This window comes from Loxodonta africana, chromosome 2, assembly GCF_030014295.1.
Source record: "Loxodonta africana isolate mLoxAfr1 chromosome 2, mLoxAfr1.hap2, whole genome shotgun sequence".
Classification (NCBI taxonomy): Eukaryota; Metazoa; Chordata; class Mammalia; order Proboscidea; family Elephantidae; genus Loxodonta; species Loxodonta africana.
In genome coordinates, this window is record NC_087343.1 from 130,779,170 (window position 1) to 130,796,395 (window position 17,226).

The 17,226-nt window shown below is 41.7% G+C and overlaps 1 protein-coding gene across 1 annotated transcript in view; it reads right to left on the reverse strand.

Annotated features, from left to right (window-relative positions):
• LMNB1 (lamin B1) overlaps positions 1-16,965 on the reverse strand; it is a 75,837-nt gene extending 58,872 nt beyond the window's left edge. The window contains exon 1 of the mRNA XM_064275714.1: positions 16,592-16,965. Coding sequence (XP_064131784.1) covers positions 16,592-16,950 — 359 coding nt within the window. The 5' untranslated portion in view covers positions 16,951-16,965. The remainder of the gene's footprint in view (positions 1-16,591) is intronic.
• Between the last annotated feature and the right edge of the window lie 261 nt (positions 16,966-17,226).

A 17,226-nucleotide genomic window follows, 5' to 3' on the forward strand; every position in this document is an offset into this window, starting at 1 on the left:
ATATGGAGGAAAATAAGCAAAAGAGAGCTCCATTCCTCATCTTCACAGCACAAAGTCAATAGTGCCCCAAATCATGTAGATAGGGAGAAAATACCAAAAACAGCAGTGAGAATAGTTGAAAGTAATCGTCTTCAAGAGAATCCATGGAGAACTCTTTGACTCCTTAAAATACATAATTAAATGTACACATATGACACCGTCAGTAATAGGACAATATCCATATGCCTACAACGAGACCAATTAATGCAACTATTATTCAAATTTAGAAAACCAACCATTAATGCCAAAGATGAAGAAACTGAAGATTTTTACAAACTTCTGCAATCTGAAACTGATCAAACATGCAATCAAGAGGCATTGCTAATTACTGAAATCAGATCGGAATGTGAAAGTTGGAAACAAACAAGGATCACTAGCTGGAAAATATGGCCTTGGTGACAGAAATGACGCCAGAGATAGCATGACTGAATTTTGTAAGGTCAATGACTTATTCACTGGAAATACTTTTTATAACAACATAAATGACAATTACACGTGTGGACCTCGCCGGCTGGGATACAAGAATAAAATCAAATATATTAATGGAAAAAGACAATGGAAAGCTCAATACCATCAGTCAGAACACAGCAAACTGTAGGAAAGACCATCAATTGTTCATATGCAAGTTGAAGCTGAAGCTGAAGAAAATTAAAGCGAGTCCATGAGAACCAAAGTATGACGTTTTTTCCCACCTGAATCAGCCATATCCCACCTGAATTTATAGACCATCTCAAGAATAGGTTTGATGCAATGAACACTAATGACTGATGACCAGACCTGCTGTGGGATGACATCAAGGACATCACACATGAAGAAAGCAAGAGGTCATTAAAAAGACAGGAAAGAAAGAAAAGTCCGAAAGGGATGCCAGAAGAGACTCTGAAACTTGCTCGCGCATAGCTTAAGTGAATGGAAGAAATGATGAAGTAAAAGGGCTGAAGAAAAGATTTCAAAGGGCAACTTGAGAAGACAAAGTATTAGAATGAAACATGCAAAGACTTGGAGTTGGAAAACCAAAAGAGAAGAACATGCTTGGCCATTTATCAAGCTCAAAGAACTGAAGAAGAAATTCAAGCCTGGAGTTGCAATATTGAAGGATTCTATGGGCAAAATACTGAGTGATGCAGGAAGCCTCAAAAGAAGATGGACAGAATACACAGACTCACTGTACCAAAAGGAACTGTTGACGTTCAACCGTTTCAGGAGGTAGCATATGATCGAGAACCAACGATACTGAAGGAAGAAGTCCAAGCAGCACTGAAGGCATTTGCAAAAAACAAGGCTCCAGGAACTGATGGTATACCAATTGAGACGTTTCAATAAATGGATGCATCACTGGAGGTGCTCATTCATCTACACCAAGAAATCTGGAATAGAGCTACCCGGCCAACCGAATCAAAGAGATTCAAATTTGTAGCAATTCCAAAGAAAGGTGAGCCAAAAGAATGCAGAAACTATCAAATAATATCAATATCAAACTCAAGTAAAATTTTGCTGAAGATAATTCAAAAGTAGTTGCAGCAGTACATCAACAGGGAACTGCCAGAAATTCAAGCCAACTCAGAAGAGGATGTGGAATGAGGGATATCACTGCTGACATCAGATGGATCTTGGCCGAAAGCAGTTTTACTGACTATGCAAAGGTATTCCACAGGGTGGATCATAACAAATTACGGATAACATTGCAAAGAATGGGAATTCCACAACACTTAATTCTGCTTATGAGGAAACTGTACATAGACCAAGAGGCAGTCATCTGAACAGAACAAGGGGATACCATGTAGTTTAAATTCAAGAAAGGTGTGTGTCAGTCAGGGTTGTACCTTTTCACCACACTTATTCAATCTATATGCTGAGCAAATAATTTGAGAATCTGGACTATATGAAGAACATGGCATGAGGACTGGAGGAAGACTCATTAACAACCTGCGATATGCAGATGATAGAACCTTGCTTGCTGAAAGCAAAGAGGACTTGAAGCACTTACTGATGACGATCAAAGACTACACCTTTCAGTACGGATTACACCTCAACATAAAGAAAACAAAAATCTTCACAACTGGACCAATAAGCAGCATCAAGATAAAAGAAGTACAGCCAGATTGCTCCTTAGAAGAAAGGGTGGTGAGACTGTCTCACTTCAGACATGTTATCAGGGGGTGCCAGTCCCTGAAGAAGGACATAATGCTTGGAAGAGGGTCAGCAAAAGAGAAGAAGACCCTCAACACAATGGACTGACACAGTTGCTGCAACAATGCGCTCAGCATAGCAATGATTGTGAGGATGGCTCAGGACCAGCCAATGTTTAGTTCTCTTGTACAAACGGTTGCTGTGAGTCAAGACCTACTCAAAAGCACCTAACAAGAACAACATATACTGCTAGACATTCACAGGGATTTTTGTTTGTTAGTTTGTTTGCTTTAAGGCACTTATTAGGAAAATCTGGTAGTCATGGAAGTCAAGAAAGACTTCCCTAAGGAAATGAATATTGAGCAGAGATCTGAAGGGTGAGTAGAAATTACTCAATGAAGAAACAAGAGAAGTCCGGACAAAAGAAACCCCATTTGCAAAGGCCGTATGTTAAGGGGGAGCCTGGTAAAAGGGATTTTGTGGTTACAGGGAAGAAAGTCCAAACATTGTATGAGATGAAACTAGAGAGTAAGATAGGGGCCAAACCATGTAAAGATGGCCTCTTAGGTAGAATGACCATATGTCCCAGTTTGCCAAGGACGGTTCCCACCTATGCCAGATGTTCCCATCTAATTATTAACAGGTCCCCCTTTCACTCACAAAAGTATCTCAGGCTGAATGAGAAGTTATATGGTCACTGTACTATCAAATATTGAAAGTTTTAGTCTTTATCCTAAAAGCTACTGAAAGGGATGAAATGATCAGATTTGCAGTTCAGAATCTTAGAGGGTTAAGTATTCTTGTCCCCTACCAAACTTTCATGTAAATACTGAGTAAGAATTTGCTTTCAACTGATTTTTTAGAGTGCCTCCTTGCCTTCACTGCCAACATTCTTAAATAAGTGGTCTAAATTCATGGTCTCCTTCCTCCCATTCACCCTTCAATTATGGCCAGTGGCTTCACTCTACTGCTGTTCACTGACTCCTCACAGTGGACAATGATCTCCCAGGCACCAAAGTCAATGGAAACTTTCAGGCCTCATCAAACCAACTCTACTAGCACTGCTTTGTAAATTCTTCCCTTGTTCCCCATGACTCAACTCTCTTTTCCTAACTCTCTGGCTATTACTTATGATTGCTGTTTTTCCTTCTTCTGCCTATTCTTCATATGTAGGTGTTTTCCATGTCTCTAACTTTACCCCTTCTCTTTTTCCTCTCTACCCTCAGTACCACCACACCTATGCTCCTAAAACTGTATCACCAGTCCAAGTTTCTCTTTAGAGTTCCAGAGAAGGACTCCAAATTGCAAGCTGACATTTCCACCTGCAATTTCAACAAACACCACTAACACTGTATGCTCTACACTGAGCTCACCATGTCCTCCAAACCTGTCCCTTCCCCTCAATCTGTTAAAAGCAACACTATCTACCCAAGCACCCATATCTGAAAAGAGAATTACCCTAGACTCTTTATTCTCCCTAATCTCCCATGCCCAATAAGGTCAAAAATGCTGATGATTGTACTTAACCATTAAACCACCTTTTCTCCTTTCCCACTGCCTACCCCGGTTCAGGGGCCACTTCATTACTTCCTAAGAACGCTTACTAGTGTTTCTGCCTTTACTCTTATTTTCCTCCACACCTCAGCCTGATTGGTCATGTTCACTCTTCTGCCTGAAATCCTTCTGAAGTTCCTCATTACCTAAAATCCAACCCCACCCCCATCCCACAAACACATGGCCCTGGTTGTGAACTATTTGCCATTCACAATAAAAACCTTTAACATTTTCCATTTAGAAGCCAACTTTTCCCTTCCAACACTCAGCTCATACATTACCACCTCCCTAATTCCCCAGGAATGTCTTTCAACTGGATCACCACGTACAAAAGAGTGAAGTTGGATCCACACCTCACACCATATCTAGAAATTAAAACAAAATGGATCAATGATCTAAATACAAGAACTAAAACCATAAAACTCTTAGACAAAAACAGCAGTAAAGCTTCAGGACCTTGTTTTTGGCTATGGATTCTTAGATACAACACCAAAAACATGAACAACAAGATAAAAAAATAGATGAACTGTACTTAGAAAAAATAGGAAAATTAAACAAAAAACTTTTTTGCATCGACGGGCATTATCAAAAAAGTAAAAAGAAAACTTACAAAATGAGAGAAAATTTTTGGAGCTATATATGAAGGTTTTAATATTGAGTGTTTCTGTGTACTGAGTTTCTGATGAAAACCTTTCGGAAATAGTGGTGATGGCTGCACAACATGGTGAATGTAATTAATGTCGAAGAATTGTACATTTAAAAAGGCGAAAAAGGCAAATTCTTTGTTACATATATTTTACTACAATAAAATCAAAGAAAACAAAAAATGCCTTCACAAGACTCCCAATTTGCCTTAGGTGGCAGCCCCTGCCTCCACAGCACCGTGTGGATACTGATATCACAGCACTTATTACATTGTATTAGTGTAACGCATTTACAGTATCACAAAATTGTTTGTCTTCCCCACTAGGCTGTAAGCAACTTGATAACAAGAACTCTGCGTCCTGTCTCTATAATTCCTAATATCTGGTTCAAGGTCTGGCATGTAATACCTGTTCCACAAATGTGTACTGAATAAAAAAAAATGAAAGGACATTTCTGTCATGAATATTAAACATTTACTTAAAAAAACAACAAACAAACCTGTTGCCATCAAGTCAATTTCGAATCATAAACAACCAAAAACCAAACCCAGTGCCATCAAGTCAAATTCTGACTCACAGAGACCCCACAGGACACAGTAGAACTGCTCCATAGTTTCCAAGGAGCACCTGGTGGATTCGAACTGCCAACCCTTTGGTTAGCAGCAGTAGCACTTAACCACTACGCCACCAGGGTTTCCTTCAAATCATAGGGGTTTTAATTTCTTTCAAAATTATTATTAAGCATGGAATGAAGTAGGCAAGTAATTTTTTTAAAGAAGGATGGAAAGATTTAAAAAAAAAAAAAAAGGTCTTTTTCGGTAACTCGTCTTTACCCTCTTTACCAGCAAATGAAGCCCTCCGTTAGTATTTCAAACAGATAATTCAGTCACTGTACCAGCCAGACAAATCCAAAATTACCTCCCTGGGGGTTATGAGGCGCTCTAGTGCAACAGTGGTTAAGAGCTATGGCTGCTAACCAAAAGGTTAGCAGTTCAAATCCACCAGCTGCTTCTTGGAAATCCTATTAGGGCAGTTCTACTTTGTCCTATAGTGTCGCTATGAGTCAGAATTGACTCAACAGCAACAGGTTTTGGTATCAGAATTCTAGGAGACAGCTAAGATCTATTCTAGCTCCACCATGTATCTGTTAAGTAATGCCAGGTAAAATAAAATACTTAACATCACTGAGTATCAAGTTTCCTTGAGGAAACTGTATCAATAGGATTATCATAAGGCTGAAAAGGCAATGTTTGGGAAACATTTAGCATAGTGCCTGGCAAAAAGAATAGGCACTAAATAAATGTGAGCTGTTTTTGTCCCAAATCTTGTATAATTCTTTGAATTTCTCTAGGTCTCAATTTCTTTATCTACAAAATATGTCAGTTACATCTGATGAGCCAAGATCCTTTCCAGCAGTAAAAGCGCTATAATTCCATCCATGATCAATAAATGAATGTATATAGGTAAAGAAAAAAAAATTTTTTTAAAGAAGAATCAAGTAGATTAGCTAAAGAAAGCCTCTCGTATCACCTACTACATGAAAAATATCAGCAGAAACCCAAGATTATGACCCAAGTTTAGGGTCTTTTCACTCTTTTATGCTAGCACCAAGAGCACGATAAAAAATGTCAAGAACTAGAAAGAACACTCAAAAATTAATTAAAAAAATCCCCCAAACAGGACAAGAGCACTCCTCCCCTGTTGGTGGCATGAAAAATTGGTAAAAGTGTAATTTCCTCATCCAGTGGTTAACTATTAACCAGTAAATTACCGGTTAAATTAATTGTAGTCCACCGATTTTATGAATTAGTATACCAAGCCCATTCCTGGGTGGTAAAAATGATTAATGCACTCAGCTGCTAACTGAAAGGCTGGAGGTTCAAGTCGACCCAGGCGAACCTCAGAAAAAAGGCCTGGTGATCTACTTCCATAAAATCAGCCACTGAAAACCTATGGAGCACAGTTCTACCCCGACATATATGTGGTCACCACGAGTTGTATCTGACATGAGGGCAACTATCTTTCATACCAATCCTACCCTACCACTAAATGTTGAGATGGCTGAATAGGTACTAAAGGAATATGCTCTGGCATATGCATTATGGTCTCATTGTAGGGGCCGGGGGAAAAGCCTGATCTTGTCTGTAAGAGACAAGGCTCCTAGGTAATCATGGCCCTCTTACTGACATGTGAAGATGTTCACAAGGTCTCTGGGTGGTATAAATGGTTTGTGCTCAGCTACCAGCTGAAAGGTTGGCAATTCAAACCCACCCAGTGGTACCATGAAAAAAAGTCCTGATAATCTGCTTCTATAAAGATGACTGTCAAGGAAATGCTACAGAGCTCAGTTCTATTCTGTAACATACGGGATTGCCATGAGTCGGAACCAACTAGAGAGCAATGAATTTCAGTTAGACAGGGTTCCGTTACACAACTGACACCTGAAGGTCATTCTCACTATGTGTGCTTGAAGCAGATCTATGCTAGTGGTACAGAAGTCTACAGGACTCTAACTCAGGCACAACAGGGATGATGTCACCCGGAAAAATGAAAGAACATAACGAGGGACTGTGTAGATATACAAAACCAACAGCCAACAATATTCTCAAGAGAGATTGAAAGCACTCCCCTTGAGAACAGGAACCAGACAAGGATGCCCCATATCACCATTCTCATTCAACATCATGTTGGGAGTCCTAGCTAGAGCAGTAACGCAAGAAAAAGAAATAAAAGACACATAAATTGGTAAGGAAGAGGTAAAACTATCCCTATTCACAGATACAATCTTATAAAAACCCCACAACAAAGCTACTGAAATGAATAGATTTCAGCGAAGTGGCAGGATACAAGATAAACACACAAAAATCCATTGGATTCCCCTGTACCAACAAAGAGAACTTCAAAAAGGGAATTAGCAAATCAATACCACTTACAATAGCCCCCTAGAAGATAAAATACTTAGGAATAAATCTAACCAGGGATGTAAAAGACTCATATAAAGACAACTACAAAACACTACTGCAAGGAACAAACAAGACCTGCATAAATGGAAAAACACACCATGCTCATGGACAGAAGACTCAACACTGTGAAAATGTCAATACTATCCAAAGCAATCTACAGATACAATGCAATCCCGATCAAAATTCCAGCAACATTCTTTAACGAGAAGGAAATGCAAATCACCAATTTTATATGGTCAGGAGGTCCCAGATAAGTAAGCAGTATTGAACAAAGTGGGAAAATTCATACTACCTCATCTGAGAACCCATTATATAGCCACAGTAGTCAAAACAGTTTAGTACTGGTACAACAGGCACACAAACCAATGCAACAGAATTGAGAACCCAGATATTTTACAAACGGCCAAAGTTCACTAAACAGGGAAAAGACAGTGTCTTTGGCAAATGGTGCTAGTATAACTAGATGTCCATGTGCAAAAAAATGAAACAAGATCCATACCTCACACCATATACAAAAACTAACTCAAAATGGATAAAAGACCTAAATATAAAACCTAAAACAATAAAATTCATGGAAGAAAAACTAGAGACAATGCTAGGGGCTCTAATACATGGTATAAATACGACACAAACCATAACCAACAACGCACAAACACCAGAAGAAAAACTAGATCAACTGGGAGTACTTAAAAGTTAAACACTTATTCTCATCAAAAGACTTCAACAGAAGAGTAAAAAGAGAACCTACAGAAGGAAATTTTGGCTAAGACATATGCAAGAAGGATCTAATCTCTAAAATCTGTGGAATACTTCAACAACTCAACAACAAAAAGACAATCCAATTAACAAAATGGGCAAAGGTTATGAACAGAGGCTTCACCAAAGAAGACATTCAGGTAGCTGACACATGAGGAAATATTTATGACCATTAGCCATTAGAGGAATGCAAATCAAAACTTCAGTAAGATACCTGCCCTCGACAACACTGACACTAATCAAAAAAAAAAAAAAAGTTGAAGAGATTGTAAGGAGATTAGAACTCTTATGCAATGCTGGTGAGAAATGTAAAATGGTACAACCACTACGGAAAAAGATCTGGCACCTCCATAAAAAGCTAGCATACAATCTAGCAACCCCACCCCTAGGAATATATCCTAAAGAAATTACAGCCGTCACGTGAATAGGCATATGCACACCCATGTTCACTGCAGCACTATTCACGACAGCAAAAAGATGGAAACAATGTAAGTGCCCATCAACAGATGAATGAATAAACAAACTATGGTACATACACACAACGGAATACTATGCATCGATAAAGAACAATGATGAATCTGTGAAACATCTCACAACATGGACGAATCTGGAGGGCATTATACTGAGTGAAGTCAGTCAGTCACGAAAGGACAGATATAGTATGAGACCACCATTATAAAAATGCAAGACAAGGTTTAGACACAGAAAAAAACATCCTTTGATGGTTACGAGGGTGGGGAGGGGAAATTAGTAATCAGATAGTAAAAAAGTGTCAACTTTGGTAAAGCGAAAGACAGCACACATATAAGGCAAGTCAGCACAACCTGACCAAGGCAAAATCATAGAAGTTTCCTTGACACATCCAAACACCTTGAGGGACCAGGTTGCTAGGGCTGAAGACCATAGTCTCAAGGGACACCTACATCAATTGGCGTAACACAGTTCATAAAGAAAATATTCTACATCCTACTTTGGTGAGTAGCACCTGGGATCTTAAAAGCTTGCAAACAGCCATCTGAGATACCTCTACTGGTCTCATCCCATCCAGAGCAAAGGAGAATGAAAAAAAACAAAGACACAAGGAAAATATTAGCCCAAAGGACTAAAGGACCACATGAAGCTGATCCTCCACCAGCCTGAGCCCAGAAGAATTAGATGGAACTTGGGTACCACCACCCACTGCTCTAACAGAAATTATAATACAGTCCCAGAGAGAGTAGGAGAAAAATATAGAACAAAATTCAAATTCACAAAAAAAAGACCAGGCTTATTGGTCTGATACAGACCGGAGGAACTCCTGGACTATGGCCCCGGAACACTCACTCCCAGAGCCCACTTTTCAGATAAAGATTAGACAGACCTATAAAACAAACAATAACACACATGAGGAACAACCCTTCTTAGTTCAATCAAATATATGAGACCAAATGGGCAACTCCTGCCCAAAAGCAAGACGAGAGGGGAAGAAGGGCCAGGAACTGAATGAATGGACACAGGGAATTCAGGGTGGAAAGACAGAGAGTACTGTCACATCATGGGGATTGCGACCAATGTCACAAAACAATGAGTACAAATTTTTGAATGAGAAACTAACTTGAGCTGTAAACTTTCACCAAAAGCACAATAAAAAAAAAGAGAGAGACAGACTGAGTAGAGGAAAAAGACTTAGCAGCATATTTTTACAGCATTTTCTCTTTGATTTTGTGTTTACTTCCGTGAATCTGAGTACACCAGAAGATTACCTAGTCTAATTCCCTAGGTTAAATAAACAATCCAAAAGATATCTTGTTCTATCAAACATCCTTCGGAAGCATAGGAAGGAAATGTCATGACAATTTAAATTGCTTAGGGCCTGCTTCCTAGATTTGCATGCCAATTCTAGGAATTTTGTCCTTCCAATTCTTGCCTTAAGTATTAAAGTAACACTTAATGTGAAGTTTTATAATTTTTATATTAAGGCAGGAGTATGTATTGTCTACTTGCTTTCACCGGGACAAAATCAGGACATAAAAGATGAAAGACAAAGTGATACATGGGACAGAGGTTTTTGTGTTTCAGTTAATCATCCTATGTACAAAAAAAACACCCTAAAGCAGACTAACTTTTTTTTAAAATGGTTTTAGGGTGGTGCAAATAGTTAATACACTTGGCTGCTAACTGAAACGTTGGATGTTCAAGTCCACCCAGTGGCACCTAAGAAGAAAGGCCTGGCATTTCCCAAAACAAAGGAAACCAGCCATTGAAAACCACTGGAGCACACTTGACTGTGATACACATATGGTCACCAAGAGTGAGAATCAACCTCATAGCAGCTGATTACTTTCTTAAATTTGGAATTGCTTTTACTTTCTGTCATGAATTGTTCTTGTTAGGCGCCATCGAGTCAGCTTCAACTCACAGCAATGCTTTGTACCACAGAACGAAATACTGCCCGGTCCTGGGCCTTGCTCAGAATCATCGTTATGCCTGAGCCCATTGTTGCAGCCACTGTATCAACCCATCTCATTGCAGGCCTTCTTTTTTTCCACTGTCATGAATTATGTTCCCAAAAAGATATGCTGAAGTCCTAATTCCTGTGCCTGTGAATGTGACCTTTAGAAATGAGGTCTTTAAAGATGTTATTGAAACCCTGCTTCACCATGGCTCCCCCCACCTTTGTCCGCCATCCTTGCAAACCTTGGTTTGCTCCAAGCCTACCACCCTTGCAAACCATGGCTTCTAACCATGGTTTGTTCCACGCCAAATCTTTGCACATGCGCATGACAAGGCCTTGGCACATGCACAGATCAAGAGAATCGTGTCCTTACCTGACCCTGGACCTGAGCATCACTGGAAAGGAAGACATTCTCCAGCACACAGTTGCACTTGAGCCCCTTGGTAAGGCAAGAAGACCACAAAGCAAACTTCTGTGAAGAGTGACTAAGCGTGACTTGGCTTCTGGATCTCCAAATTTGGGCATGGTGGGGTTCGGCGATATAGGATTTCAGGCACCAATCCTGCCCCCCGGGGACTCGAGGACATAAAAGGTCTCTGATCCCCAGGTTGCTCCTTGTCTGCACAGACAATAAATTTGCCACTTTCTGTTTCCTTTGCAATTGGCATCCGTCTTATTTCTATTGGTTTAATAGGACAGGACAAGAACCCAAGAGGAGTTAGGTTACATTACCAGTTAAGATAAAGTCATAGTGGAGTAGAGTGGGTCTAATCTATTCTGAATGACTCAAAGAGAAGTGACACAGAGAGGAAGGATGGCCATGTGAAGAAGCATCTGCAAACTAAGGAACACCTGGGGCTACCAGAAGCTAAAAGAGACAAGAATCTTCCCCTAGAGACTTCAGAGAGAACAAGAACCTGCCAACACGCTGAATTCAGGCTACTAGCCTCCATAACTGAGACAATAAATTTCTATTGTTATAAGCCACCCAATTTGTGGCAGTACTTTGTTCTGGCTGCCCTAGGAAACTAATATACTTCCAAAACACATCTGGCCACACAGGGTATTACACGAAAGATTGCAGACCTATATCGCAGAAAAAAAAAAAAAATGAATGGATCATAAAATCAGTTCTTCAAAGGTAGGTGAACATAATCTTCTCTTTTGTTTTTAGTTTTCTGCATAATTAGTTTTCTTTATCACCTCAACTTTACAATGCTTTAAGTGTTTACTGATAACATTCATCGTCATTCCTGGAAATTGTCTCCCCCCCCCGCCCCAGAAAAAAAGCTTAGAATGAAATATAATTAGTCTTAAGCTGAATCAGAGTAACTGTATCTAAGACATGAGTTTTTCTGTTTGTTTTTGTGATCCAGGGACCACCTGCATGAAAGCTACTGCCAAATTCTCTCCAGCAGGGCCAAATGTCTCCATGGATTTTTCTATCTTTGAGGAATAAAAGTGACCAAGTAATTATAGCACCTATAATTCTCTCAACACTGTTTTCCAAACCCAAATACACCTAGATGATATACTAATTATAAACACTCCAGCTCCAAATTAGAAATTAGAGAAAATTAGTTCTAAACAACCAACCAAAAACCCATTGCTGTTGAGTCAATTCCAACTCCTAGCAATGGGCTTTTGTTTGTTTAAAACTAATTTTCCCTATTTAATTCCTAATCAAAATAAGAGCTAAATGGGCCCAGACAATAAAGCATGTATTCCTTTTTATTTTCCAAATTATACTTCAATTATTGCTCAAAAATAATTAATTTCCAGAATAATGGCTTACCGCTCATAGGCAATAGCCTCCCCACCAGACCTTTATTAAAAGACAGTAAAGTATGCAACTGGGGGGGGGGGGTGGAAAAAAAACAGAACCAAAGTGAACAAGGAATTATTAGCAGACAACTGAACAAACTTCTAGAAGATGAAATACAGATAAAAGTTCATCTCACAGAACACGTACACAGGAGGGCGGTGTGCTGGGGGAAAGTGGACAGACTTAAAAGTGGAAGGATTAACTGATAAAACAACTTTGCACCTGGCCCTCCTCAGCATCACTTAGCCTAACTGCAGACTCCAACAAATTGGCTGATAGCACACCTCACTCACGCAAAGAGCTCCCAATTTGTTCTCCCATTCAGAAGAGAAGTGAGAGGGGCTACCTAAACAGTAACAGCAATACTTAACCATCATCTAGTCCTCCATTCATAAATGCAGACAATCAAGGGTCACTATACGTGACAAAAATTAGCAGCAATAAAAAAGTCAAACAAAAAAGAACAAGTGACCAGAGCAGAAAAAGAGACAATCCAAGTAAAAGTAATGGAAGAAAATTTTGCAAAGAAAACTCTAAATATCTAAATCTAACTCTGAAGATATTCAGACAGATTAAAGAAGATATTGCATCCTTAAAATAAAAACAACTTAATAAAAAAGAAATATCTGTGAAAAAAGATTTCTTGAGAGTTGAAAGTGTGATTTCTGCTTTAAAAATGAAACTGTAACACTTGAAAAGAGTCAAGGTAATTTCCCAGAACAACAACAACCAAAAAAAATGAGAGAAAACAAGAGGAAAAAAAGGTAAAGATCCAACTAACAAGAGAGAACAGAGAAAATAGAGTATAGAAAACTATTTTTTTTTTTGAAATGAAATAAAGTTTCCCATAGCTAAATAAAGATCATGCCTTCAACTGAAAGGGTTCTCTTTTAACAGCCAGGATGCATAACAGAATAGCCACACCTAGACCTATCATCATGCAATTTCAAATACCAGGAAAAAGAAAACTCCCAAAAGCTTCCAGGGAGGAAAAACAGAAACAATTACCAACAAAAGAAAATATCTCTAACTGGCATCAGACAACACTGGATGCTAGACGACAATGGAGCAATACAGAACTTTCCAAATTCTGAAGAAAAATGTTTGTTAAACTGGCATTCTGTACCTAAGCCAACTACTAAGCAAGTATGAGACAAAACAAAGTTATTTTCAGACAAACTAGGATTCACAAAGATTACTTCCTGCTATCCTTTCTGAATAAGTTACTTAAGAATGTTCTCCAACAAAATGAGGGAAGAAACCAAGTAAAAGGAAAACACGTGATCCAGAAGAAACTATGGGTCTAACTCGGCAGGCCTGAAGAGCAGAAAGCTCCAGAGAAGAAAGAAGGTGGACCTGTATAATGGACATTATGATAACGAGGCTGGAAAAATACGCTAAAGGCAAATTATTCCTTAGACAAGAAAAATGAAAGGCTATTTAGAAACAAAATTAAAATTGTATAAGAAAAGTCAAGGCCCAAATATGAAGCAAACTAAAAAGGGGCATGTTTTGACCAATTGATGTCATGTTACAAAAGGGAATACATCTAACACTGACAACAGGAATGTACATACTCCAACAAATTGGCCAGAAGCACACCCCACTCATAAGACCTAAGAAAAAAATAATCCCAGCATATCACTTGACAGCTCAGGGAATAGTATTCTCAATTGTCAGCCCTTCAGAAAAGCCACGCTATCCCTCACCCTGCTTTATTTTTATTCCTCTAGCACGTTATTACCAAACATTGTATCACATATATCATTTCATTGATTCTAGTATACATTCTTCTCACTTTTTAACCCCGTTGAAACCAGCTCGCACCTTAGAATCCACGGCATTTTACAACTGCTGAAAAACCTTTGGTGGATACTTTCTTAAAAGACTGTAAAAGCACCAGCATCAAAATGCTTCAGATTAGATGAAATATATTTATTTGCTTGCTGGATATCTCCTTCACTGTACTATCAGCTTCATGAGATGGGTAATTTAATTTCTGTATCTTCCACACCCACAGCAGTGACTGACACATACTAGATACATAGTCTGATCACATTTTAACGTCTCTGATATCAGGATAGGTCCAACAGAAGGGGTCCTATACATAGTCGGCCCCAGGATTGTTTTTTTTTCTCCTTCTTAGTGGTACACACAATAATGGTGAGTCATACAAATAGTAGCATCTAAGATTTGAGGAAATTCAGAAACAAAAAATTTGGAACAGGCTGAAGACAGCAGTGTGAACAAACTAACCCTTCATTTCAAAAAAAATGACGCCATAAATTCTTAAATCAAAGAAACAGAAAGCACACCTTATTATTTTGAGTTATGGAACTAAATATCCAAATAAATTAAATTAAAAAAAATAAAGGCTAAAAGTGAGTGTCTCCTGAAAAGGTGCAGGAGGCTGCTCTCAGTTTTCATTGTAAGTCAGTGTCTACCACTTCATTTTTACCACGTGTGCATACTTTTAGGAACCCTAGGGGTACACTGGTTACTTAACAGAAAGGTCAGCGATTCGAACCCACCAGCTGCTGTGTGTAAGAATGATGTGGCAGTCTGCTTCTGTAAAGATTTACGCCCTTGAAAACCCTATAGGGCAGTTCTACTCTGTCCGGTAAAGTCGCTATGAGTCGGAATCAACTTGACAGCAGTGGGCTGGTTTTTCTGGCACATGCTTTTTATGAACTTCAAGAAATATTTAATAAGAAGAGAGAAACAGAAATACACACACACCCCAAATCACACAGAAACTGAGACTGGTATATTCACACAGACACAGTGAGGTATTCACACAGATACAGACAGAAAGGTATAAGGGGAAAACACAGAACCGAAGTCAGAGTTAGGTGCCTCCTGAAATTTCAACTAGGAGTGGAGATGCTGTCGGCTGCCCTCAAGCAGATTCCAACTCATAGCCCAAGTGTGCAGAGTGGAACTGCACTCCACAGGGTTTTCAAGGCTTTAACCTTTTAGATGCAGACTACCAGGCCTTACTTCCGAGGCATCTCTGGATGGGTTTCAATCGCCAACCTTTCAGTTAGTTGCCAGTGCTCAATCATTTGTACCAACCACCGGGTCACCAGCCGCCGTGGGAATAGAAACCCTAAATTCTGAAACCAAATTCAGCAAACCCCTAAAGCATGACATCAACACTCATGCTTGTTGATGACAAGTATGCCATTTTGCTGACGGGAGGGCCAAAGCAGGATCTGAAAAGGATTACAAGTTTACCTTTGTGCCATGGTCTGAAAGCTCAGACCCCTCAGGCTCTCTCATGGCCGCAGCACTCAACATTTGCGAAGCACCCTTTCACCTGCCCTGGCAGCATGACAACAGACGCGGTGATTGAGCATGGTCTTTCATTTACCCGAAAGACTGATTATATTACTGGGGGTAGGGGAGAGTGGGTGGCAAAAGGTGGGGAAAGAGAGGAGGCTGCTGGCGAGGTGAAGAGCAGTCCGCGGCTCCGGTGACGGTGGCCATGACACACACAAATCCAGTTCGGGGAGGCCAGTGCAGAGAGGAACACCAGGGCCCGCGCCCGTCCCCGCAGAAGGAAAGACCATCGTTCCCCTGAGAAAAGCCAACGAGTCTGAAACCCAACTTAGCTGAGGCACGGAAGAGGCAGTCTGTTCAGACTCCGCCCCTCCGTCTACGCCCAAGCAGGCGTAGAACGATCACAAAATGTCACAGGGCCGAGACTGAGCGCGCCAAAGCAAGACCCACCCCCGGGAGACAAGGACGCTCCAGGCGGGTCCCTCCCCTTCCTCCCTCCGCCCGCACAAAGCTCATTCATTCTTCAGGCGGGCCGCCAGACCTCCCAGTCGTCCGGCAGTCCCCGCACCGCAAACCCACCAGCCGCTTTGTCTGGCGCTGGCCGGAAATAGGGGCGCGCACTCGTGCCCGCGCCCGGCCACCACCTCCCCGCACCTGGGGCCCGCGGCCGGGTGCTGTTTCTCCGCCGCAGTTGGCACGCACTGTCAGGTATCCAGGACTGAGAAATGCACATCCTAGCCTGAGCATCGCTACAACCCGAGCCTCCTCCGCGTCCTGGCCCCCCACCCCCGACCCCGGCATGAAACACTACATTCTTTCTCCCTCCCGGCGGCGGAGACCCTGCCCCATCCGAAGCCGGGGAGCACTTGCCCCTCGCCCGCCCTCCCTCCCTACTCATAAGCCGCTGGCGGCGCTGCCGGATCCTCCTCCCGCGCGCAAACGCAGCCTCCCGGCGAGCACTCACTTCAGGAGCAGCTGGTCGTGTTCGGCCTTGAACTTGCCCAGTTCGATTTGCAGCTTGGCGCGCTCGCGGGCCGTGTCGTCGAGCGCGCGTCGGGCGTCAGCCAGCTCCGTCTCGTAGAGCGCCTTGAGGCCGGTGAGCTCGCGGCCGCGCACCTCCTCACGCTCGGTCACCTGCAGCTGCAGCGCGCTGTTCTCCGTCTCCAGGCTGCGCACCTTGTCAATGTACACGGCCAGCCGATCATTGAGCTCGCGCAGCTCCTCCTTCTCCTGCAGCCGCGACAGCCGCGTGGGGCTCAGTGGCGTAGCGGGGGCGCTGGCGCGGCCGCCGGTCCGCGGCGGCATGGGGGTCGCTGTCGCCATGGCGGGCGGCGGGGCGATCGGCGGAGGGGGCTGGCGGGGAGAGCGGAGCTGGGAGCCGCGGGCAGCACAGGAACGATGTGGGGGTACGGAGGGCGTTTGCAGGGAGCGAAGCCGGGAAGGCGCGAACCGGCGGCCCGCACTCGCGCACTGAGTCCGGCGTGGGGAAGAAAGGGAGAAGCACCTGGGGTGGCAAGGGCCGGGATGCAGAGCAAAGGGGGAGGACTATCAATCAATCAATCATAAAATACCCTTTGGAGGAAGACACACACACATACA